Source organism: Coffea arabica, chromosome 5e, assembly GCF_036785885.1.
Source record: "Coffea arabica cultivar ET-39 chromosome 5e, Coffea Arabica ET-39 HiFi, whole genome shotgun sequence".
Classification (NCBI taxonomy): domain Eukaryota; kingdom Viridiplantae; phylum Streptophyta; class Magnoliopsida; order Gentianales; family Rubiaceae; genus Coffea; species Coffea arabica.
The window spans coordinates 47638954-47664328 of record NC_092318.1 but is presented as its reverse complement, the minus strand read 5'-3'; the positions used below and the strand labels follow the sequence as shown (position 1 = coordinate 47664328).

Genomic DNA, 25375 nt, shown 5'->3' with positions numbered 1-25375 from the left:
TGGTGGCCCCTGCCATAGTTCAAGAAAAAGAAAGACGTTAGGTTGCACTATTGAGAAGATAGGTTTTGAATGAGACGATTCTGTGACTGGGGGCAGTGATTGCATGAGGTGTAATGAAACTGCCTCAATGCCCTCTTTTCAATTTCCAAGGTTATGATTGGTTTAACCAAATTAAATTTTGGGTTTTTGACATGAATTTCAAGGCATTGAATCAATGAAAAATCGAAACGTGTTTGAGCTCATAACATGAAATGAACCGTGGAAATCACTTGGTCTCTGTCCTCTCAATGAATAAGGTACGATTCTTATTGCAGTGGTGGGGATAGCATTGGCACTGTCTGGTCTAAGAAGCCAATTGATGATTCACAGGCTAGCTTCCTCCTTCAATGTGAATGTAGTACTTGTTACTATACCGCTAAGTGCCAACCATGCAATGTTGCTATGAATTACATGGACCCTCCAAAGCTCTAATGTTTTCTTTTGCTCTTTGCTTTTGGTGTTTGATATTCCTTCTTTTATGGGACCATGCTTCACTGCACTGCACTGCAGGAAAAAAGTTGGCATTTCATTCTTCAGCTATTTGGAATATGTTTTTGGGAACGACAGGACAGGCCTTCATCCAGCTTGTGAGTTTGAAGTTTATAGATTCACGTCGTCATCGTGTATAATAGATATTTCTTTCGAAAACGATGAGCCAGATAGGTCGATTTGATAAAGCATTTCTCTAAAGATAGAGTCAAAATGTGCTGAGTCTTTTCAACGGTGTAAGTTTTCTCTGATATAATTCGTGCATATTAAAGATAATCGATCATTGGTTGCCTCGACGAAGATCTAGAAAAGTTGTTTAAACTCATTGATGCGTGACAGATTCCTTGTAATTGTCTTGATTGAAAATGGCAGGGTGTGGGAATGAGAATGAGAGAATCTGGAATATATCAGGTGATGACTTTGGAAACACTTTGGACTGGATCAAGATGCTTGCGGCCTCGAGTAGCGATTCCATAGGCGATGGGGAAGACTGGTAAGTATCATAACATGGTGGGATAATTGATTTCCACTTGTAAAGTTGAAGGTGGATAAGGAAAAGGAGTGACAGACAAATTAGAACAGTACCATCCGTGGTACACTTGGTACCTTTCTTGCAGTCTAGTTTTGGTCAATTCTTGAGTGGCTAACTTTGAAGATTCCTCCAACAAAAAAAGAAAAAAGAAAAAGAAGAAGTTTGATCAATACAGCTATGTCAATCCAGTGATGAAAGTTTGCAGCTAAATATGATAAAGCTTTCCAAATATTACAATATATTAATCAATTAGACATGAAAATTCACATTTGGATATGTCTAGCGGATTGAGGATAAAGATCATCAAAACTATAGAGATGAAGATTTTGTGAAATATAATACTTTGATCTAGAAAAGTGAAAATGTCAATTTTTTTTTTCATTTTGTCAAAACAAGAAAAGCCTCATATTTGGCTTACATGGGCTCTGTTTGGATTAGTTGTTTTTAGAGGTGTTTTTAAAATATTTTACTGTAATAGTGCATGTGAAAAAAATTTATTATAGATGTCTTTTGTGATGTTTTTAGAATGTATTTTGGAGTACCTTTTAAAATTAAAATATTTTAGAATATTTTTTAAAAATTAATACTATTACCCGCAACTACAACCACCACCACCACCACCCCTACCCACCGCCTTCACAACCCCCTCAATTTTCCTTTCTCCTTCCCCTCTCTATTCCTCTTCCCCTTCCTTCTTTCTCCACCTATCCCCTTCCTCTCCACCCCTCAACCCTTCCCTCCCCTCCCCGCCTAGATTTGGTCGCGCCGCGACTAGATCGAGGAGAGAAGGGAAGGGTCAGGGGGAGGAGTGGAGGATGGAAATAGGGTTGTAAACAAATCGAGTCGCTTGCGAATGGCTCGAGTCCGAGCTCAACTCGAAATTGGTCAACATCGAATTTGAATCGAGTTCAAGCTGACCAAGTCGAACTCGGATTCAAAAATATTCAACTTGTTAACTCACAAGCCGATTCGATTATATATATATATTATTTTAATAGTAAAAATACATATATATATCCATAATGTTTTATTATTTGTTAAAAAAATATTATTTTATTCATTTTTTAAAAATAAAATAATAATTTTTTTATTTTTTTTAATCTCTAGCTCGAGCTCTACTTTTGAAGCCCGTCGACCTCGAATTCGAGTTCGAACTTCATAAAACTAAGTTGGGACTCGCCTCGATTATGTCAAAATTTGAATTGACTTGACTCGTTTTGCACCCGTAGATGGGAGTAGGACGAAGGAAGGGGAAGAGGGAGGAGGAGAAAGAGAGGAGGAGGAGGAAGAGGGGGAGGAGGAGGGAGAGGGAGGGGGTGGTGGTGATATGTAGAAAATGTTGTCAAATTTAATTTTTTGTATATATTTGTGAGTTGTTTTTGATGTATTATATGGATGAAATTGTTTTTGAGTTCTTTTTATTTATGTATTACTATAACATTGTATTTGAAAATCTTATTTTTAAAAAATAGACTAATCAAAACGGAGTAGTCTTCTCCATTTATTTTTATTTTATTTTAAGTTAGATTCTAGGCCCAAAACGTTTACATGTTCCTAGATTAAAATAAGAATAATTAATACCCAAACAAATACAACATGGGAAGGTGTGGGGAGGGGCGGCAGGGTAAACGCAAAAAGGAGATGAATCAGAATTTGCGGCGTGCCACCTTAAAAATTGAAAGCGTGATCTTTCAAAGAAAAGGGGGCGTGATTCTTTCCATCCTTAGAAGAAGTTCAACCAATGAGAGCGTGGTTGTGATGCGAACTTAGTCACGCCTTTACTTCTTCAGGTAGATTTGACAGAACACGTGAGATTTTCCTACGACATTTGTTCACGCCTTTGTCTTGCTTTAACAATCGACAAATCAATACGGTTCAAAAAAAAAAAAAGGGTGTCCCAATTTCCCGCCTGAGTTAGGATATTGAACTTTGAATTTTCTCCGACTGCCCTTACCTTTTCATCTTCCGCAGTTCACTCCGACTGAATCAGAGAGAGGACATGGCCGTCATTTCCCAAAACCCCGGCTACATTTCCACCACCACCTCCTCCGCCGCGGCTGACCCCCTGTTATCCTGGCTCTGGTACAACTGCCCGCCGTAAATATGCATCTTTTTTCCCTTTTCTTTTATTTGCTTTATCTAATTGTTGAAATTTTGCTCTAATCTTAGGTCAATCGAGAAAGCACTAATCCATGGAACGACGTTAGATTTCGACGAGCTGCTGTCGAATTGCATTAAAAGCTTCAGCAACGATCCTCGTTACAAAAACGACGTCAGATTTCTCAAGATTTGGTTCCTCCACGTAAATGAAAATTTTTTTCCTCTTTTTATTTATTTTTTTTAAAATCAATTGTGGTTTATGGGAATTTTCTCGCGGATTTAATTGCTAACCAACTATTGCAGATGGATAGGAGCTCGGATTATGAAAGCGTGTTTCGAGAAATGGAGAAGAATAAGATTTGTTCATCTAATTGTTCTCTATATGAGTGGTATGCTTTGTTTTTGGAGGCGAAAGGGAAGTTAATTGATGCATATTTTATCTATCATCTGGGAATTTCAAGGTTTGATTTTTCAATCTGTTTTGCAAAATTTAGTTTATGACTTTTGTGCTCAAATTTGTTTAATGTTGGAAGTTTCAAATAAAGTTTTGATTTTCATATCTGTGATAGGAATGCTGAGCCAATAGGGAGGTTGAAGAAGGCACAAGTTCTATTTCTTGAGAGAGTGTCGGATATAGTAATGATTGGTTCAGTCCAAAAGGTATGGTATGGATTAATTCTGAAATCAAGTAAAAAAAATGTATCTTTCTTTGGTTTAAGAAATTTTGATGAATGGTGGCAATGATTAATTAGCTCAGAATGATTTATACATGTATGTCCGAGCTCAAATGGCCGTTGGTTTTTATTTGCACATATGCGTTGAATCTTTTTTTGTTTTTCAATTTCTTCGTTACTCTTGGTGGAAATCTTGGGTCATGCAGTGATAATATGTAAGTAAACTGGAAACTTACTGGAGTTTGCCTTTATGGAAGTAAAACAATTGCAATTTCTTCTCAAAATTGGTTGTGCGAAGAGGAACACATGAATAGCTCGTGTTCAAGGTAATCAAGCTTTTTTTAGGTACAGAAATATGGAAGGAAAGCAATTCTCTTGGATAAAGGCAATTGATTTTGCTATAGTTATACTCCAGTTACTCTGGATCTTCAATGGTTATTTCTTCTGTATTTCATCCTTAATTACAGCCCTATCCTCTTGTTTGTGACATTAAGATGTTAATCTCTGCGTATTTTTTTGTACATAGGTGGATGTTCTTCTAGAGAATGGTGGGACTTATATCAACCCATGGTTGGTCTCAACTACTAAAAAGCTATTGCAGGAGATGAATGATCAGATCTTGAAATACGAAGTAAGGCTAATTATACCTTAAATGGAACCCAAAGTTTAAGCTCCAAAAACTGCCTAAATTCTCGGAAGCACCATGTCTTTTCTGTTTCACAGGGTTATTATGCAAGTAACAAACCCTATAAGGGAAAAGTTGCATTATCTACTTTGCAGAAATCTGCCCGGAATAAGACTATTGAGATAGGTGAAGTGCATAATTTTCATATTCTTTTCAGTTAACTTTGTTGTGTTTATGTTGCCATCTTTTGATTTTTTACATAAGACTGTTGAGATAGGTGAAGTGCATCTTGTTGTTTTTTTGATTTATTATTATTTTTGTTTGACATCTAGCTTACTCGGTATGCATGGAAAAACAGCTATAATGTTACAGCATCATGTTGACGTGTTATTAGAGCTTGCCTGCTATTGCTCTAGAGTTGATTAGTACTTTTTTGGTGTTTGCTCTTTCTTTTGCTGTTTGTAATGTGAATCCTGTAAGAAATGAGTTCAGAGTTAGTCACATAAAGCAGCGTTATGAAGAACTTCAATCTGCATATCTTCAGATTTTGCTATGCTCCAATTAATGACAGCACACTTAGAATATTTTTCGATGGAGCATTGCTTGTTGTATTTTTCTCGGTATTCAAGAATGTAGCTTTCGACATTTTAGGCCATATGAGTCTCATACCCGGCTTGGGGATGAGGAAGGCAATGTTACCCACTACACATAATCCGGCAGTGAAAATCGATGAGAAAAAGAAAGCAGCATTTAGTGTGTCTGTCATCATTGAGATTTGGAAGCAGAATGTGAATTGTAAATCCCTTTATGGATAGTCATAGACATAGATGATATAAAACAAACTCCTTGAAGTGCTTTCAAGTTTACAGAATTCCTGTCACATCAATATGCAGTATCCCAGCTTAGTATGAAAGTCGCATCAGAATCCAGTCTTTTACTAAATGTGATTCTTTTTTATGCTTGAAACATTAACCAATAATTCACATCCCCCTGAATTTCATTTTTGTTGCGGATTGCTGATATTTAAAGGTGGGTACAAGTACCAGATCAAAGGTTGTGCAGGTCAGGGAGGTTTTGCTCAAGTATTTAAAGCACATGTGGATGGTAATCCTGATGATGTCGTAGCACTTAAGGTACGTAAGACTTTGCGTTGAATGAGAGTTCTGCTCAAGTCAGATCTTGTGGGTAATGCTATGACTTTATGAAACTTTATAACAGATTCAGAAGCCAGCTTTCCCTTGGGAGTTCTATATGTATCGTCTGCTCGATATGCGAATTCCAGAATCAGAAGTATGCCAATCTTGTTAGTATTAAATATTGACTGCATGAATTTCTATAGAATGTGTGGCCTTATTTCAAGATTTTTATTTTTTATTTGGTGAAACAGAGGATGAACTTTGGCTTTGCCCACCGAGTACATCTCTAACTACAGCATACTTGTTTCTGACTACTTAGCTCATGGGACTCTTCAGGTTGCTATAGATTGATTTGTGCATCTTCCAAATTATACTGTGACAACCTGGATATTGCTTGACTGCTTTGAATGCACTACAGGATGCCATAAACTCTAATCTTGTAACTAATGTGGCCATGGAAGAAGAGTTGTCTATCTATTACACGATAAAGATGCTGCGGATCTTGGAAACTCTGCATGATGCTGCCATTATCCACGGTGATTTTAAACCTGACAATTTGATGATTCGATATTCCAGGTAATTATGTTGTGTCATATCATCTTTCACTGACAACAGGATCTGCTTGCGTATTCTTCTGTTGTATTTTCATTTATCAACTTTTTAACTTATTTTACCTATAACTGTATTTCTAATGTCGGTAATTTGTTGTAAAACATTTTTGGCCTGGTAAACTTGTGCAATATTTTTTGAAAGAAACTGGATGAAAAGCAGTGGCTTATCCAGGATACACTTGAAACTTTGCATATTGAAAGACTGATGTTGCATTTTAGATAAGTTTGGCTCATGGCTTGGAGATGTATGCACAAAAATTTGTAGTGATTCACAAGGATTTTAACTATTAGGCGATTTAAGCATCTTTGATGATCTAGTTTTGCTGTTCTAGTGGATGGACGACTATAATTGCTGTAATTAAGAGCGATTAAACTCAGGTAAGAATCTAGTATTGAAAGAGACAGCATTTTTTTTTTACGACAAGCAAAATCACATTGAATTTATCTGGAAGGTACACAAGCATGTGCTTATCAGCAGTGGAGAAGGGGATTAAAGATGCAAAAATAAATAAATTATGTTCGTGAAATTGGATTACTCCTTGTGGTGCAAGTTTTCTGGCTTCAAGAATTAATAATTCGTTGTTCAGGTTTTGGTCTTGTGATGGGATATTCTTTGTGTCATTTTTTTGGTGGTCGGAGAACTAAATTAACTCTAGAAGGTTACAGGAGGTCATTCGTCAAAGGGTGCGCCGCATGCTTGTTAATACATATGGAACTTTGCGTGCTACAAATACTTGTATGCTTGTTTTCTTAAAGATTCTGACAAAGGGCTTACAATGAATTTTGGCTCTTCCGAGATGATTGCGCAAAAAGTTTGGATAATTGGCTTTGCTTTTGGTGTTGGAATGTTATCTAGACTCTTAAGCGCTCCACTAAATGGCTTCCGCTCTGAAACTACTATGTATATCAAGTCATATCTCCCAACAAGTTCAGAAAATTTTAATCCTTAATTTAAATTGGTAACTTTTTCCTTTTTGTAGAAGGGATCTACTGGAAGATAAGGATAGCTTTTATGAATGCAGTGGTCCATGGAAGGAACAGGTAAATTCTGGATTACCTAAAATCGATTAAAATTGCAATATTGCTGGATTATTCGAGTTTTGATTCTGCAGGGACTGTGCCTTGTTGACTGGGGTAGGGGTATAGATCTGCGTCTATTTCCTGATGATGCAAAATTGTTGGGAGATTGTCGAACCTCTGGCTTTCGTTGCATAGAAATGCAAGAGAATAAGCCATGGACCTTTCAGGCAAGCCTAATAATTCTTAAGAAACTAGCATAAGCCAGCTGATTAGTTTAAGACATACTGCAGACTGATTTCTCATTTGGATTGGGAACCAGGTGGATACCTATGGCCTTTGTGTAATTGTTCATATGATGCTTCACAAGACATATATGGAAATTGAAAAAAGACCATCACCAGATGGGGGCTATGTCTATCAACCTAAAACACACTTAAAGAGGTATATCATTTTGTTCTTCATTTCCACGTGAGCACTAAATGGAGTATTGCACGTTAAATACCAGACAGTGACATCTCCAGGGCAAAAATAACAAACAAGTATGTAGAATTCTATGTTCAATTTTTTTTGGCTCTTTTCAGATATATGCAAGTTGAACTATGGAAAAACTTGTTCATGAAGTTGCTTAATACAAGTCCCACTGAAGATCACAAGAGCTTGTTGAGGAATTTAAGGCATTCATTCCAGGATTACATGTGTTCAAATCCTCAGCTAATTAAAAAGCTTAAGCAGTTATTGGTGAAGCAAAAGAATTCCTTGTGTTCAGCTTAGCAGAGTAGATGATTCCAACAAATGTTAAATGGGTCATCTCACATTCTTTGATGTCCTTTATTCTTGAACAGTGCAGTGTACAGACGCTTACTGCTGGAGCACACATTCGTTGAACTATGATGAATGTGTGCTCTTTGAAGAAACTCTGTTGGTCATTCATGATTTCACCCAATGAATGTAGGACACATTAGGCGTCAATGCTTCTGATGGAATGCTGCTTCATCATAGAGCAGATTATAGCCCTTGTATCGAATTTTTATTCGTTCCAATATTCGGAAACTTTGTGAAGTCGTCAATCTTAGTTGTGTGTCATGAGTTAGTGGTGGTAATTGTCAAATTAATCCACTTTGTAGTTGAAAGATTTCCACTGTTACATCAAAAAATTATCCTTTGGGCTGACATGTGCGCTAAATTGGTCCACCTTGGATTGCGTACCATGACACGGGAAAGTAGTTAACTAGGGCTTTGGTAAGCTGGAACATCCCAGGTTGACCAATAATGTGACAGAACCTGTGCTTTAGATATTTTGTAATCCGTTTCTGATCCATTGGAGGATGCATAAGTACCAGGTCCAATGATTATCCTTCCACAACACATTGAATATTAAAACAACGGTTAAGACTTAAATTTTTGTATATGGATATAAATAAATTATTCAATAATATTCATTTATAATAACTCATCAAATCCAATTAGTTTATTTAAAATTATCTTCCTCCAAACCTCCAATTTTTCTCCACCCATTTTTTTTTAATTTTTAATTTTATCATAATGTTAATTACTTTTGTTTCATTATTATTATTATTTGTTGGTTTTATCTTATTATTTTATTTTTTCTTAGTTTGTTAATTGGCTCATTTTTTAGCATTACCAATTTATGATAAGTTTTAGCCTCTTTTCGTACTTTTTCAAAATAAAATTTTAAATTTACACACAAAAAAAATGTTAGGGGTTCTAAATTTTTGGATTAAGTTTTTATGTTAACTTTTATAGTACTTAGTTCAAATTTTTATATTCTTATTGTTCAATTATTAAATGGTATGTAATTTTGCGACTTAGAGTACGAATTAAGCTTCTAAACTCTAGATCTTTTATGAATTTTATTCATAAATTTTGATGATCAGGCTAATAAATTTCCGCTTAAATTCATAAATGTATGGATACATAATCTCTTACATCATTCGTTAATTTTAGGGTACCAATAAATTAATTGTAGGGTAGAAACCGCTGAACTCTCTACCAATAAATTATTTTGCTGTGGGATTTAGAATACGTGTACGTCTGAACATTTTGGGCATTTTCTTTTCTTTCTTTATCGAAATATAGGTCCTATTTTTCTTTCGAAAAATTTCTTTAGTTATTCTGAAAAGATACAATCCGACTATAAATGTGTTGCATTGCTCTGTCGAGTATCAGAAAAAGAAATAAGAGAAAGACACGAGGACCAAAAGTAAAAGGATTTGGGAAATGATATACCCCAACCAAAGAAAAGCAGCTGCAGTCGACTCGTTGACCCTTTGAGCATGAACCAGAAATGGGGTCGGCAAATGTAATTAGGCTTATTGAACATTATAAGTAAATATTTAAAACTAATGATGGGTGCAAAGGGCGGTATAAATTGATAACTAGTTTGCAAAAATGAATTTAAATGAATTTACAAAAAATTAAAATAAATGAGTTATAAATGGATTATTAGGTTACCCAATTCATTTTTTGTTTTATTCACTTATATCTATCTAATTAAATGGGTATAAATGAGTTGATTCATTTATAACCGTTACCTATTTTAACTAACCCAAACATGACCAAATCATCCGTTTTGACATCTCTAATTGCGACTATGGCATGTGATTTTCTCTCAAGCTGCATTTTACATGATAAAGCTTCTTCCCAATCTCTTTCAATCCATGATCAGTGAAACGTTGATGAAAGCGATCAACAATGATCATCTCAGTGACGTTGCACTACTCTCGATCAAATAATTGGCAAATTGAACATCACTCCTGAGCGCAAGTCAACCAACAAAAATTCATTGGTGCTTGGAGGTTTTATGCCTATATTTCCGAGCTTGCTGTTCCCATTCAAAGCCGTTCAGAGATTTATGACTCAAACATGCAGTAACTGCAGATATATAGTACATGATCATTGGTCCCATTTTGTTATAGCAGACCAAGTTCAACATTTTTTGTTTCTTTTATTTATATTCACTATTTTGACTAAAAGAAAGTCAATTACTTTTACTTTTCAAAACAGTCTAGAGTTGTCAGGTTTTGAAAAATCATTCAAAGACGCGTTCCCGTTTTTTAACTGTTTTGTCAAAGAGGCTGAAGCAAATATGTACACTAACAAGAATATTATCTCAGCGAATTTTCAACGTTCTGGAATGAGGCTCAGCTTACCCCATTCTGCTTCATTCTCAGCTTGGCATATTTTCAGAGGTTTCAATTCATAAATCAATAATTAGTGGACTAATCTATGAAGTGTACGGTGATTTACTTATTATGCATGGATTCATCTAACGCACCAGATTCAACTTCAGACTTCAGCCGAGCCGAAAATTGAGCTTATGTTATAACAAGTTATGCCTTCCGATCTATTTTTTATGTTATGTCCACATTAGCTTGACATACAGCTTAAGTTATTTACAGATTCATACAGCGAATCGGGGAATTTTCTAAAGATGCTTGGTCAGTCCATGAACCGCGGAACTATACTGTTATGCAGACAATTCTCGTTTTTTCTTGTTAATATATAAGCTAGAGGACGTCTACATATATTTCGTAAGTTGTTTTGTGAAGAATTGACCCTTCTTGGTGTTCTTTAAACTTTATTCACCAAACCAGAAATTACAGTTCCTTTTTGGGTGGTCTGGAATCATCAGCATTGTTTTGCAACTTTGCAGATCACCAAGTTGATAAGCAAAGATGGCGGACAGTTTCCATCAGCCATCTGTAATTCAGAAAATGCAGGGGAGATTCTATCTTTGTGCTCAAACATCTCCTTACATGCATTGTAGAAGTGCTAGCATAGAAAATTTTACGGGTGGATATGTCAATGGTGGTCTCGGAAGCCCTTGCTTCCCAGCCTCCCAAGTTGCTGGACTCCATCATGTATCGCAAGTGTCCCCTGTTCTGATCCCTTCAGCAAAAGAGACGAGCTTTTCTAGCTTTATGGTGGATTTCCTCATGGGAGGGGTTTCAGGTGCTGTGTCAAAAACTGCTACTGCTCCTATTGAGAGGGTTAAGCTTTTAATTCAGAATCAGGAGGAGATGATCAAAGCCGGACGCCTGACTGAGCGATACAAGGGAATTACTGATTGCTTTGCTCGGACAGTCAAGGATGAAGGCGTCCTTTCTCTTTGGAGAGGCAACAATACAAATGTTATCAGATACTTCCCCACTCAGGTTGGTTGATTGAATCCAGCAACCTTGACAGATGACTTGATTCTAGTCTTGCGTCTTTCTTTGGAATTCTTGATTACAGAATTCATAATTTGCTTCCTCTGAATTACAGAACTGTGTTTTGATTCCTGTAAACGTGCGTGTTTCTCCAGGCCCTAAATTTTGCTTTCAAAGACCATTTTAAGAAGATGTTTAACTTCAAGAAAGACAAGGATGGCTACTGGAAGTGGTTCGCAGGGAATTTGGCATCCGGCGCTTTAGCTGGTGCTACATCTCAGCTCTTTGTCTACTCCCTGGATTATGCCCGGACGCGTCTGACGAATGATGCCAAGGCAGTTACAAAGGGCGGCGAGAGGCAATTTAATGGTTTAATTGATGTTTATAGGAAAACAATCCGATCTGATGGCATTGCAGGGCTTTATCGGGGATTCAACACTTCACTTGCTGGAATCATTGTCTATCGCGGCCTATACTTTGGACTCTATGATTCACTCAAACCTGTTGTCCTTGTTGGTGATTTGCAGGCAAGTCAAACATTCCCAAGATCTTGGAAACAAAAAAACTAGCTTTTCTGTCTTATTAACATCATGCATTTGTGATTCATATTTACAGGATAGTTTCTTTGCTAGCTTCCTGCTTGGATGGGGTGTGACCAATGGCGCTGGATTGGCTTCTTATCCATTTGACACGGTGCGTCGAAGAATGATGATGACCTCCGGTGAGGCTGTCAAGTACAAGGGCTCAGTGGATGCATTTGCTCAGATCATCAAGAATGAGGGTGCCAAATCCCTCTTCAGAGGTGCTGGAGCCAACATCCTGCGTGCTATTGCAGGTGCTGGGGTCTTAGCAGGTTACGACAAATTGCAGCTCATTTACGTCGGCAAGAAATATGGATCTGGTGGTGGTTAAATTCGACCTCAGGGCAGGGGTGATGATGATGACGAGAAAACTTCTATGATGATTGTGTAGGTGGTTGACATCCTCGTGTATCTCAGGAAAATTCAGTACACAGGAAAATGTAATATCAATACCTGTTTTTTGAGTTATTGAACCATTTGTTTGAAGATATGTTACCTGGGCTCCAGAGCCAGGCACCTAGAGTGATTTTCAGAAGAAAGAACTGCAAGTTTTTGCATTTATATGTTGTGATATTGTTTGAATTTGATCTTGCTCTTCTCTCTCTCCTTTTTCTGTAACTTGATTTGATATCTAGACGTTTCTAATGGCAATCATTATACGCTAGCTAGTGTGAAAACCTTGACTTAAAAGATTGAATTAGCTGACTTTTGGCTAAATTGGTCCCTATTACTGGACTCCACAATCACTTATTTTGTACAAATTTGCAATTTACATACAGTTTCTTGTGCAGGGACTTCATATTCCTAATTGAATGGACACAAGAGTTTGGCTTGTTTGGATACAAATTTTATTTTAAAAAAATTGGTTACGTCACAAAAACGCATTTCTTAATCCCCTTTTTATTTCACACGAAACACATTATATATAAAAAAAAAAGGGCAAAAAACTTCGACGGCCATTAAAGTATGCAATCCTATTTCATAGATTAACTGCTAATTTCACAGATTAAAAACAATTATCGACCAAATGGTCATGGATTTACTAATCATGTTATTTAATGGTCAATTACTGACGAAAAATAGTTTGATGGCCAAAACATGATCCGACTAATAGTTTAATAGCCACTGAAGTTTTTTACCCTAAAAAAAATATATCACATTATTATTCTAAATAAACTCCCATCCATATAATGCAAGTTCATATTTTAATACAATAACGTATCACAAACCTACTTTTCTACATATTGATGGTTAGTATTATGTTTGTAATTTTTATTCTTTTTTATTTTGTATCAATACCCATTTTCCACGAATTACTTGTCTAGCAATAAGACTTTTCTCCTACCTTGCAAAGAATTTTGTTGTCATCCTAACCACTACTGGAGTTTTACACTTATACGCTTCCCTTCTTCTGTCACCTTATCCGGAAACAATAATATAAATCCATCATTAATGTAATTAATTAGCGGTAAATTCCAATTAATACAACATAATATTGCATTAGGCTCCAGTACAAAACGTCACATTTGGGATTTATCCACATCTTTCAAAAAAAAAAAAGGGAAAATGAAGGATGGTACTTTTGCAATTTCCTCGAGTCAGTAGGGTAAACCTGTAAATAAAGCAAAACCCTACATACTTCGCTTTCTCCCGAGAGTTCCACATTTTCTCCTCACATTCTGGAAGGAGGCTTTCAGCTTAGCTGCCTCACTCCATTCTCTTCTGGGCGACCTTTGTCCAAGGTAGAGTTCAATTTATTTTCACTTAATTCAATTTAATTATCACTTAGTTGACAGATCTGATGTGTGATCATGATTTCGTTTTTCCTTCTTTAATTAATTTAACGCATAGAATTTGTGTTCCATTTGCTTTAGCTAGAATTTGTGATGACTTTAGTAACTGCTTTAGATCTTTCAGTTTTTGTTTTTTTTGTTTTTTTGTCCTTGCTTAGTTACAGTTGACTTTGCTGCATGGTTTTGGTGGCGCAAAATTATGTTGTTGATTTTTTTTTTTCCAAATTTTTTAGTACTATTTAAATTATGGGTTTTAATGGGGTTGTTACTTTAAGTTGATATTTTTACTTGCTATTTGAGACAAATTTAGGACGTTAAATTGGACATGGGATCTTTTTAGAAATAATGAATACTATGTGGGCCCAACGGGCTAGTTCCATTTGGTTGATTTACTTGTGTTTGAGGCTGAACTTTCTGGCTTTAATGGAATGGTTTTTTTTTTTCTGATTTTGTAGAAATTTTTATTCTTTTAGTTCATGAGAAATCGTTTTTTCGGATTCCTTGCTTACTTGTTCCAGTAATTATTTGGGCTATATAATTTAGTTGCATTATCAGTGTGGTTTTCCGATTGGGTATTTGATGAAGTTGAATTGTGCATATGCGGGATTTATTTCTGTGAATTGGATTTAGGGTTTACGAACTTTGACATTTTTCAAGTTTGTAAAATACTTTTTTATTGTATTCCTCCAGATTTAGGTCTGTTTTTGAGAATATAATTTGTCTTTTCAGGTCACCGGATTATCAGGCAAAAATGGCGGATGGTTTGCATCATCCGTCTGTACTTGAAAAATTGCATGGGCAATCTTATTTTTTTGCTCAAATTTCTCCTTTTATGCATTCTAGAAATGCTAGTGCACAAAATTTTTCCAGTGTCTATGGATATGCCAATGGTGGCCTTTGTAGCCCTTTCATGTCAGCCTTTCATGGTTCTGGGCTCGAAATTGTTTCACAACTGTCCCCAATTGTGATACCAGCTGCAAATGAGAGAAGCTTTTCTAGTTTTATGGTGGATTTCCTCATGGGAGGGGTTTCTGCTGCTGTGTCAAAAACTGCTGCTGCTCCAATTGAGAGAGTCAAACTTTTAATTCAGAACCAAGATGAGATGATTAAAGCTGGCCGCCTGAGTGAACGATACAAGGGAATCACTGATTGTTTTGCCCGAACTATCAAGGACGAAGGTGTCCTGGCCCTTTGGAGAGGCAACACTGCCAATGTGATCAGATACTTCCCTACTCAGGTAAACTTCCTTTAAGCCTTTATTGGTCTCCTTCAGCATTTAGTACTTATGCTCATTCAAATTGATAGGCCTACCATGCTACACCAATTAAAGTTGATCTTTGGGCGTGGATAAAGAGGTCAATTTTATACTACTTGATATGTATACCCATTAAAGTTAATCTGATAGTATCCGTGTATGTTTAATTGAAGGTGCTTAATTTTTCTATGCTGATTGTTAGACTGACTGTATGGAATTTAAAATTTTAGGATTCTTTTCTTCTTCATTTGCTTGTGTTTTCTGTTTCATTTCAGGCTCTGAACTTTGCTTTCAGAGATTACTTCAAGAGCCTTTTTAACTTCAAGAAAGACAGGGATGGTTACTGGAAGTGGTTTGCAGGGAATTTGGCATCTGGTGGCTTAGCTGGTGCATCTTCTCTTTTGTTTGTCTTTTCCCTGGATTACGCCCGAACACGTTTGGCAAATGATGCTAAGTCAGTTAAAAAGGGTGGCGAGAGGCAGTTTAATGGTTTAATTGATGTTTACAAGAAAACATTCCAGTCCGATGGTATTGCAGGGCTCTATCGTGGATTCACTCTTTCCTGTGTTGGAATCATTGTTTACCGTGGACTGTATTTTGGAATGTATGATTCACTTAAACCTGTTCTCCTTGTGGGAGATCTTCAGGCAAGTAAAACTCCCTGGGTTCTTCGACACTTGCGTCTCAGCATCTTTAGTCTTCACCCTATTGTTATCTTTAGTTGCTAATTTCTTTTTCATTCTTCAGTTGCTCAGCATACTGTAGAAAATTTTTAAAAAGTTTTTAATGTCTCTTTTTACAAGCAATTTTATGATTTACCTGCTGTATCTGATTAAAGTACTTGGCTTTCTCTATGTCTATGGTGCTATTGATGTGTAACCAATGTGAATTTGAATAGCTGAAAAGCACTAATTATTGCTTCATTACATCTGTTTCATGTCTTATGCTATGTGGATCATTTATATGGTTGTGCATTGGGGCCTCACTATTGTATATTTTGGTTGTTATTTACAGGATAGTTTCTTTGCTAGTTTCTTGCTGGGATGGGGTATTACCATTGGGGCTGGATTGGCTTCTTATCCAATTGATACTGTGCGAAGAAGAATGATGATGACCTCTGGCGAGGCTGTCAAGTACAAGGGGACAGTGGATGCATTTTCTCAGATCATAAGAAAAGAGGGAGCCAAATCACTCTTCAATGGTGCAGGAGCGAACATCTTGCGTGCTGTTGCTGGTGCTGGTGTTTTAGCTGGATACGACAAGTTGCAGCTCATTGTCTTTGGCAAGAAATACGGATCTGGTGGTGGTGGTGGTTAATTTGAGCGTGGTGTGATGGTGATGATGATGACGAAGATGAGTCTTAAGATTGTCTAGGTGGTCCACCTATTTGTGCTTTAAATAATTCTGGAGAACAATATTTTACTTGTCATTAGCAGTATTTAGTACTCCGGGATGGTGTAATATATGGTAGTGATACCTATTGGAAGTTTCAAAACTTTTATTTGAAGCTTGTGCAACTTGGGCTTTATACCCGCGTGTTGTTTAGTGTTCTTCTGAGAGTGTTCTTTTGAGAAGAATAAACTGTTTTACCTCATGCCGTTCTTGAGAATTTGACACCACCTGTGTTTTGTAAGTGTTATGTCTGTTCTCCTGTTGCCTGTAGTATCGTTTTTCTTTTTATTTTAAGTGCTGATGCAGAAGAAACTAATGTCTATGTGGTCAAAAACTGAAGGGAAGACGAAAGATAATCTTGTGCTAGGGGGGAAAGAAAAAATGACATAAAGCAGAAGGTATGTAATTTTGGATCTTTGGTCCATTTCTTACCTGATGATGTCCCGGAAGGGACGGTCCATTTTTGTTACTGTATTGATCTGACCAAGTAAAATTTATGTAATCCAAGTTTTCTGAGGGGTAAGATCCTCTTCTGAAAAATACCTGGAACATTCTGTCTATTATGTAATCCAAGTTTTCTCTTCTGAAAAGAAATACTTGGAACACTGTCTATTATGTAATCCGAGTTTTCTGAGGGGTAAGATTCTCTTCTGAAAGATACTTGGAACACTCTCTCTGGCACCCTTTTCAGGTCAAGGATTGCTTTTTTTTTTTTTTTTTTTGAATTTTTTGCTTGTGATTTAATTCCCGTTGTTTCTGAATCTCGAGTTCTGCACTCATCAAGGTTATAGTCCAGCAATTTCATCAAGGGAATTTTGCCAATTTGGTCCCTAAACATTTTCATTTAAATCAATTTTGTCCTTAATAAAATATTTTAATCAATTTAGTCCTTCAACTAGTTTTTTACTTTCAATGCAGGACTTTTACTCAATTTGCGTGAACCAACGGGGGTATAATTGTCACACTGGTTTAATCTTTTACAATTTACCGGCGAAACAGATTAACATCTGGATTTGAAGACACTATGACTCATCACAATTTCTAAATTCTATTTGCAAGTAGCACTGGTTCTTCTTGGAGATGCACGTGCTACATCAGAAGCACGCGGTCTCTCGGATGCAATTTATCGTGCTCATCGTTACATCGAGGCTGGAGCTGATGCTTCCTTAGTGGAGACACAAGATCCCATGAGGGGCTCATAGAAATTGGAGAAAAAAATGTAAAGAAAAAAATGAAAAACAGAGATCTGCAAAGGAGATAATTGAGGAGCTAGATGAGGAAAAGAAGTTAGTAAAGTTTTAAGCTCTCAAGTCCATTGAAATCATCAACGTGAAAGATTACAACATGCGGGTGGTCTTGATTCCTGACACACTAAAGTATCTCCCACGGCCTGATTGGAGAAGAAGGATTTAAAGGTTCCTGAGCCAACCAGTGCCTGCAACTACTTGGGTTACTATTCTACAGTTACTACCTTTCTGTTCTTCTAGAGGCTTGGAAAGGGAAAGGAAAGAATAGCCCTATCGGCCATTGCTTGCAATTCGGCTGACTGCGTGGCTTGCTAAAAATGGAGAAACCATCAGCAGCTTCAGCCCGTGGAAACGACGATAGTGGAGGAAAAAGAGCCCGTATTGAAATCCCTGTTGGATGTAAATTTGATCCCACTGATGAAGAATTGATGTTTTATCTGAGGAACTCCAACTTTCGGTATCTGAGAGCACTACTCTTGGTATCTATCTTGTGCCACCAGCCAAAAAAATTTGCTGTCAGATATGGGAACGGTTCAGCAAAATGTCATTATCGAAAAAACAACTGGTAATCATCTTCCACCAACTTTTGATGATGTGATTCACGTCATTCGGCATAGCAGCTTCCGAGTTGGAAGTGATCAACCAGTGATTGATACACTGGATAGAAACTTAGATGTGGGGAAGCTAATAAATGTGGTGACAGATGATGTTGATATTAAAAACCTAACCACTGCACCAAAATCTCCTGGTTGCTCTAAGACTCTGAGTTTAAAATCAAACCTCTCAGATAATGCAAACACTAAAGAAGTGGACGTGAAAGCTCAGACCAATCACTTCACTCCAGCTCCAAAGTTAGATTCTTCAGAACCAGCAATAATGAATTCTCCTGTAGCAGAGGAGGAAGCCCCAACAACACCAGCAAAGGAAACTTTGGATGTCAAATCTTTCCAGCAGAGGGCAGAGGCACTAGAAGGGCTCCTAGAATTGTCTGCAGATTTGCTTCAGCATAATAGACTAGAAGAGCTTGCTGTTGTTCTAAAACCTTTTGGAAAAAATAAGGCTTCTCCAAGGGAGACAGCAATCTGGTTAGCTAAGAGTCTCAAAGGGATGATGCTTGAAGACTCAGGACGGATGTCATGATCAATTAGCCAAAACCCTGCTGGTAGGAGCTTTTTTTTTTTAATTCCTTCATCGGGCTCCAAAGATTTGGCTAATTCTTCCTTCTTTCCACCTACACTGCAAATTTGTCTCTACCCCATTCCACTCCATACCATGGAATTCAATCCCCAAGAGAAGCAATGCCACTTCTTTAAGTTCAAGCTCCAGTTCTTCTCCTTCGTTCTATTTCTGTGCATTCACCTTTCTTCTTCAGCTATTTTAGCTCCCATTCTCCAGGATCCTTTCACTCGGCTTCACTTTTGGTCACTTTATGTTATGGACCAGAAACCAGAGAAGCCAGAGTCCCTTTGCAGGAACTAGGGAGAATGAATCCAATTGGATGAATCAATAAACAATGAATCAATAGAATAATTTGCTGTAAGAATCTGAACTTTATTAATCAAATTCTGATGACAATTTCAAGAACAGAAATGGCGGTAAAAGCTAAGAAGGGGAAAGAATTGAAGGAAAATTGGGAGGGAAGCTGAGGATTGCTCCTCAAGCCAATACAGATGAATCCGTAAGAATGATTTCAAAAAACTCCCTCACAGAGCAGACATGCCTGCTCTTTAATACTAACAAATCCTAACTAATTCTAGCTAGACCACTGAGGGCGCTACACGTGTCTCAAGCATCTGCAAGTTGCTGCGCGTTTTGAATTTCTGTTATGAAGGCTGAAACCCAGGAAAGGCGTGGTTCTTGGTTCACGCCTTTGATGACTTCTGGTCCAGTGATCACGCTTTCTTCTGCTGATCTTCACGCCTTCATTGTTTCAATTAGCTGGTTCCTGCCCCTGTCCTTAGATAAGCTTTCCATTCCATTACAATACCTCCCCCTCGTAGCAAACCTTGTCCTCAAGGTTGAAATTGAGGAAACTTCTCTCTGATCGTCACAGCATCCTCCCAAGTTGCATCTGCAGGTTCAGTTCCCCACCATTGTATTAGCCATTGTGAAACAGCAGCATTCCCTCTTTTGATCATTCTCCTACCAAGCAAAGTTTCTGGTTCAACTCTGAACAGTCCCCTTTCGTCAGTATCTGGAAGCTGTAAGATAGGTGTGGTCCTGTCTCCTAGTTTCCTTTTCAACAAGGAGACATGGAACACAGGGTGTACCCTGGACTCAGTAGGTAATTTAAGCTTATAGGCCACCTTACCAATTTTCTCCTTAATGAGGTAGGGGCCAAAATATTTAGCAGATAGCTTGGTGTTACTCCTCATCATTACTGTCGACTGCCTGTAAGGTTGTAACCTTAAGTAGACCCAATCACCTACCTGGAATTCTCTCTCACTCCTGTGTTCATCAGCATATTTTTTCATCCTTTCTTGAGCAGCCTTCAGATTATGTTGTAGCAGCTCGTCCATCTGCTTTCTGTCCCTTAAGTAATCACCCACTGTTGCCACCTTAGCTTGCTCATAGGGGCCTAAGGCTAGTTGAGGGGGTTTAGATCCATATAAGGCCTCAAAAGGGGTCATCCGGATGGCAGTATGGTAGGTAGTATTGTACCACCATTCTGCCAATGACAGCCAAGTGTTCCATCTTTTAGGCTCCAAGTGGGACATACACCTGAGGTACATTTCCAAGACTTGGTTGACCCTTTCTGTTTGGCCATCTGTCTGTGGATGGTAAGCAGTGCTCATGTCCAACCTTACTCCTTGTAATGTGAACAATTCAGTCCAGAAATGACTGATGAAGACTTTGTCCCTATCTGAGACTATGCTTTGGGGCATGCCATGCAGTTTGCTGATATGGTCTAAGAAAAGTCGAGCTACCTTAGAAGCATCAAAAGGATGAGTGAGGCCCAGGAAATGGGCATATTTGGTGAACCTGTCCACCACCACTATGATGGTGTCCTTCCCCTCTGATTTAGGCAGTCCCTCTATGAAATCCATGGTGATGTGACTCCAGGAATGTTGTGGGATAGGTAGTGGTTGGAGGAGGCCTGGATAAGCCACACGTTCATCTTTGCACCTCCTGCAAGTATCACATTGTAGTATAGCTGTTTTGATTTCCTTAAACATGTCTGGCCAGTGAAACAGCTGCTTTGCTCTCATCCAACTGGCCTGTATCCCTGAATGACCTCCTAGCTGAGAGTCATGAAGTGTGGAGATGAGTTTCTTCCTTATCTCTCCCCCCTGGCCTACCACAATTCTCCCCTTATACCTTAGGATTCCACTCTGATAGGTGAAATCTGAGTTCAGCTCTGGATGTGTTAACAGTCCTCTGATGATATCCTGTGCCCAGTCATCACCCAGGTAGCTATCTGTTACCTCTTTCATCCATTCTGGAGTGACTGTGGATATGGCTGCACATTCAGCTTCATCCCTTCCCTTCCTGGATAGTGCATCAGCCACTACATTCTCCTTCCCCTTTTTATAGCAAATCTCATAACTCAAGCCCATCAGCTTGGTCAACCACTTCTGTTGGAGAGGGGTGGTGATCCTTTGCTCCAGTAGATATTTCAAGCTTTGATGGTCAGTGTTGATGATGAAATGATATCCTTCTAAGTAGTGCCTCCACTTGGTGACTGCTGTGACCAAGGCCAGCAACTCCTTCTCATAAATTGATAACCCCAGATTCTTCTGTCCCAAGCCTTGGCTGAGATAGGCTAGGGGTCTTCTGTTTTGCATTAGGACGGCTCCTATTCCCCCATAACAAGCATCTGTCTCCACTATAAAGGGCTGGGAGAAGTCTGGGAGGGCCAGCACAGGGGTGCTGCACATGGCCAACTTCAGCTTCTGAAAAGCATCCTCAGCTTCCTCCCCCCAGTTGAAGCCATCCTTTTTGAGGAGGGTGGTTAATGGTTTTGCAATAGCTCCATATCCTTTGACAAACTTCCTGTAGTAACCTGTCAGACCAAGAAATCCCTTTAGTTGTCTGGTGTTCACTGGTTTTGGCCACTGCAACATGCTGGTAATTTTCTGGGGGTCTGCCCTGACTCCTTCTGCTGAGATTATGTGTCCCAAATACTCCACTTGCTGTTGAGCAAAGGAGCATTTACTTTCTTTTGCATAGAGCTGGTGTTGCCTCAGAATCTCCAGGACTTCAGTGACATGCTTCTCATGTTCTTCTAGAGTAGGGCTGTAGATCAGAATATCATCAAAAAACACTAAAACATATTTCCTGAGTTGTTTTTGAAAAACCTGATTCATCAAGCCTTGGAAGGTTGCAGGGGCATTTGTCAGCCCAAATGGCATGACTTTGAATTCGTATAGACCCTGGTGTGTCCTGAAAGCTGTTTTGGGAATGTCTTCCTCCCTTACCCTTATCTGAAAATATCCAGCTCTGAGATCAATTTTGGTGAAGTATTTGGATCCATGCAGCTCATCTAACAGCTCATCAATGAGAGGCAATGGAAATTTATTCTTGATTGTCAGATCATTGAGCTGCCTATAATCCACACAGAACCTCCAGGAGCCATCCTTCTTCTTGACTAGAAGTACTGGTGAGGCAAAAGGGCTGCTGCTTAGTTGGATAATCCCAGTCTGGAGCATTTCCTGTACCAGCTTTTCAATCTCAGTTTTCTGGATGTAAGGGCACCTGTATGGTCTGATTTGGAATGGCTTTGCCCCTTCCTGAAGGGTGATGTGGTGATCTTGGCTCCTCTCAGGGGGTAATCCCTGAGGTTCCTGGAACACATCTCTAAACTCCTGCAGTAGCTTCTCTACTTCTGGTGGGATTGGCTTCTGGTCTGAATCCTGATCCACCACTGCACTCACCTGTGCCATGATTCCATAAGCCTGTTTCCTGGACCATTTGTATAGCCTACTCCCCCTTATCAGCTTTAACTGTACTGCATTGCCTTCCCCCTTTAGTTCAACCTGCTGCTTTCCCTTTTTGAACCTCATACTTAGTCCTCTGAAGTCAAACTCCATTGGACTGTATCTAGCTAGCCAATCAACTCCTAGTATCATATCGCACCCCCTAGTCTTAGAGTATTGAAGTGATGCTGGAATTCATATCCCTGCATCTTCCATGTCACAGGTTTGGTGATGCTCCTGGACTGCAATCTTTCTCCATTGGCCACCTTAACTGACAGAGCCCCTCCTTTAGTTTCCAAGTTCAGAACCTTAGCCATTTGCTCATCCACGAAGCAATGTGTGCTGCCACTGTCAACCAGTGCAGTAATGGTCTTCCCTTTAATCATCCCCTTTATCCTGATAGTTTTGTGCTCACTCCCCCCTGCCAAAGCATGAATAGAAACTTCTATATGCTCATTTTCTAATTCTCCCTCAATACAGTCACAGAATACCTCAGTCTCCCCCTTCCTCCCCCCTTCTTCCTCAGTGGCTGGTACCTCCTCTTCTTCCATAATTAACAAGTTTAGATGGGATTGCTTACAAACATGACCAAAAGTATATGGTTCAGCACATTTGAAGCAAAGTCCCTTTTCCCTCCTAAGGTTGAGCTCTGCTGGTGTGAGTCTTTTGAATTGGTTTTGGGAAGTATAGTGGCTATTGGAAGTTTTAGGAATCTGTTTATCAGGTGGTTTGGGGTAGCTTGGGGTTTTGTCAGGGAGTTTAGGGTGTTGCGAGACTTTAAACAGGGGTTTCTGGTAGCTGGGATTATAGGAAGGGCCTTTGTGGATTTTCTGTAGAGCCCTCAGGTTTCTCTCCTGCAGTTTGGCAGCTTCTACAGCATCTGCCAGTGTTTTAGGTTTGGCCAGTTTTACCATAGTTACTATTTCCTCTTTTAATCCACTTAGAAAACAAGTTTTGTAATAGCAATCTTGCTGATGAGGGAGGGAAGGCATTACCAGGGCTTTGAGCATTTCGAATTTCTCCAGGTAGTCAGTTACTGAACCTGTCTGCATCAGTTTGTTGAATTCTTCTATAGCTTCTTCAGGGGAGCCATCTCCAAACCTCTCACAAAGTGCAATGCTGAGCTCCTCCCATGGAATATCCTCCCTTCCATTGAATACACCATGAAACCAGATATCTGCCTTATCCCTGAAATAAAGTTCTGCAACCTCAGATTTCATTTCCTCCTCCACTCCATTGATTTTGAAGTACTTATTAGCCTTCCTGATCCATTCCCTAGGATTTTCCCCAGTGAATGATGGCAGGTCCACCTTAGGTAGCCTGGTGAAGGATCTGTGACCCTGTGGTTCAGATCTATCCATAGCTCCCTTCTGCTCCTCCTTCCTCCTGTTATCCTCCTTATGCACTAAGCTAGATTCTGAGCTGGTGCCTTCCACATCCTTCCCTTTGTCGCTTAACTTTGCCAGCATTTGTGCCATCATGTTCATCATGCCTTCATACTTCTGATCCAGGCTTTTGAGTGTCTTTTCAGTATTCTCCTGTCTGTGCTCTATGACCCTGACAGCCTGCTCCAGTCCATCACTCCTGTTAGCGAAAGTTCTAACCACACTTCCTAGCTCAGTGATCTCCTTCCTCATTTCGTCTTGGCTTTTAGTCATTTTTTTTTATATGTGTATATCTATACCCAATGGCTCGTAGCTAGCTCTGATACCACTGTTATGGACCAGAAACCAGAGAAGCCAGAGTCCCTTTGCAGGAACTAGGGAGAATGAATCCAATTGGATGAATCAATAAACAATGAATCAATAGAATAATTTGCTGTAAGAATCTGAACTTTATTAATCAAATTCTGATGACAATTTCAAGAACAGAAATGGCGGTAAAAGCTAAGAAGGGGAAAGAATTGAAGGAAAATTGGGAGGGAAGCTGAGGATTGCTCCTCAAGCCAATACAGATGAATCCGTAAGAATGATTTCAAAAAACTCCCTCACAGAGCAGACATGCCTGCTCTTTAATACTAACAAATCCTAACTAATTCTAGCTAGACCACTGAGGGCGCTACACGTGTCTCAAGCATCTGCAAGTTGCTGCGCGTTTTGAATTTCTGTTATGAAGGCTGAAACCCAGGAAAGGCGTGGTTCTTGGTTCACGCCTTTGATGACTTCTGGTCCAGTGATCACGCTTTCTTCTGCTGATCTTCACGCCTTCATTGTTTCAATTAGCTGGTTCCTGCCCCTGTCCTTAGATAAGCTTTCCATTCCATTACACTTTACTTGAGAACCCCTTACCAGCAGCCCACATAACTACTCGTTGACCTCACTGCCTCTTTCAATTAGGAGGAATGCACCTGCAGCAACCCCTCTTACTGTACGTACCGCTATCACCCGCTTCCCTGCACTTCTCCTCTTTGCAACTGGCTCAATTCACCTACTTGTTCAAACTGTTCTTTTGAACCCACTGATCCCATTTACTCCGACGGCTTGTGCCATCTCTTCCTCGCAAGACCAAGGAACCGGAAAAGAGTGAGGGTGCAGGCACTAGCTGACATCAGGCTCTCTTCTCTGTTTTGTCAGCCAATGATCTCTTCCTCGTAATGATCTCTAATCTGTTTCGCCGGTAAATTGTAAAAGATTAAACCAGTGTGACAATTATACCTCCGTTGGTCCACGCAAATTGAGTAAAAGTCCTACATTGAAAGTAAAAAACTAGTTAAGGGACTAAATTGGTTAAAATATTTCATTAAGGACGAAATTGATTTAAGTGAAAATGTTTAGGGATCGAATTGGCGAAATTCCC

At 38.9% G+C, this 25375-nt stretch overlaps 3 protein-coding genes across 3 annotated transcripts; all 3 read left to right on the top strand.

The window, feature by feature from the left end:
• The first annotated feature begins 2921 nt into the window (after positions 1 to 2921).
• Positions 2922 to 8396, top strand: LOC113743580 (mitotic checkpoint serine/threonine-protein kinase BUB1). Its single transcript, XM_027271628.2, is given in 15 exon segments — positions 2922 to 3142; positions 3230 to 3362; positions 3464 to 3621; positions 3730 to 3820; positions 4361 to 4465; positions 4558 to 4645; positions 5489 to 5592; positions 5678 to 5749; positions 5847 to 5878; positions 5880 to 5931; positions 6014 to 6171; positions 7187 to 7247; positions 7319 to 7453; positions 7546 to 7667; positions 7808 to 8396. Coding segments are annotated over 15 exon segments (1584 nt in total). The 5' UTR covers positions 2922 to 3059; the 3' UTR covers positions 7998 to 8396.
• A 2087-nt stretch (positions 8397 to 10483) lies between these two features.
• On the top strand, positions 10484 to 12578 carry LOC113743581 (ADP,ATP carrier protein 1, mitochondrial-like). The gene is made up of 3 exons (XM_072048867.1): positions 10484 to 11401; positions 11551 to 11922; positions 12011 to 12578. The coding sequence occupies exons 1-3, from the start codon at positions 10922 to 10924 to the stop codon at positions 12305 to 12307; spliced, it is 1149 nt and encodes a 382-aa protein (XP_071904968.1). The 5' UTR covers positions 10484 to 10921; the 3' UTR covers positions 12308 to 12578.
• Positions 12579 to 13581: 1003 nt separating this feature from the next.
• Positions 13582 to 16618, top strand: LOC113743749 (ADP,ATP carrier protein 3, mitochondrial-like). The gene is made up of 4 exons (XM_027271828.2): positions 13582 to 13718; positions 14499 to 15006; positions 15300 to 15671; positions 16039 to 16618. The coding sequence occupies exons 2-4, from the start codon at positions 14521 to 14523 to the stop codon at positions 16339 to 16341; spliced, it is 1161 nt and encodes a 386-aa protein (XP_027127629.1). The 5' UTR covers positions 13582 to 13718; positions 14499 to 14520; the 3' UTR covers positions 16342 to 16618.
• The last annotated feature ends 8757 nt before the right edge of the window (positions 16619 to 25375 follow it).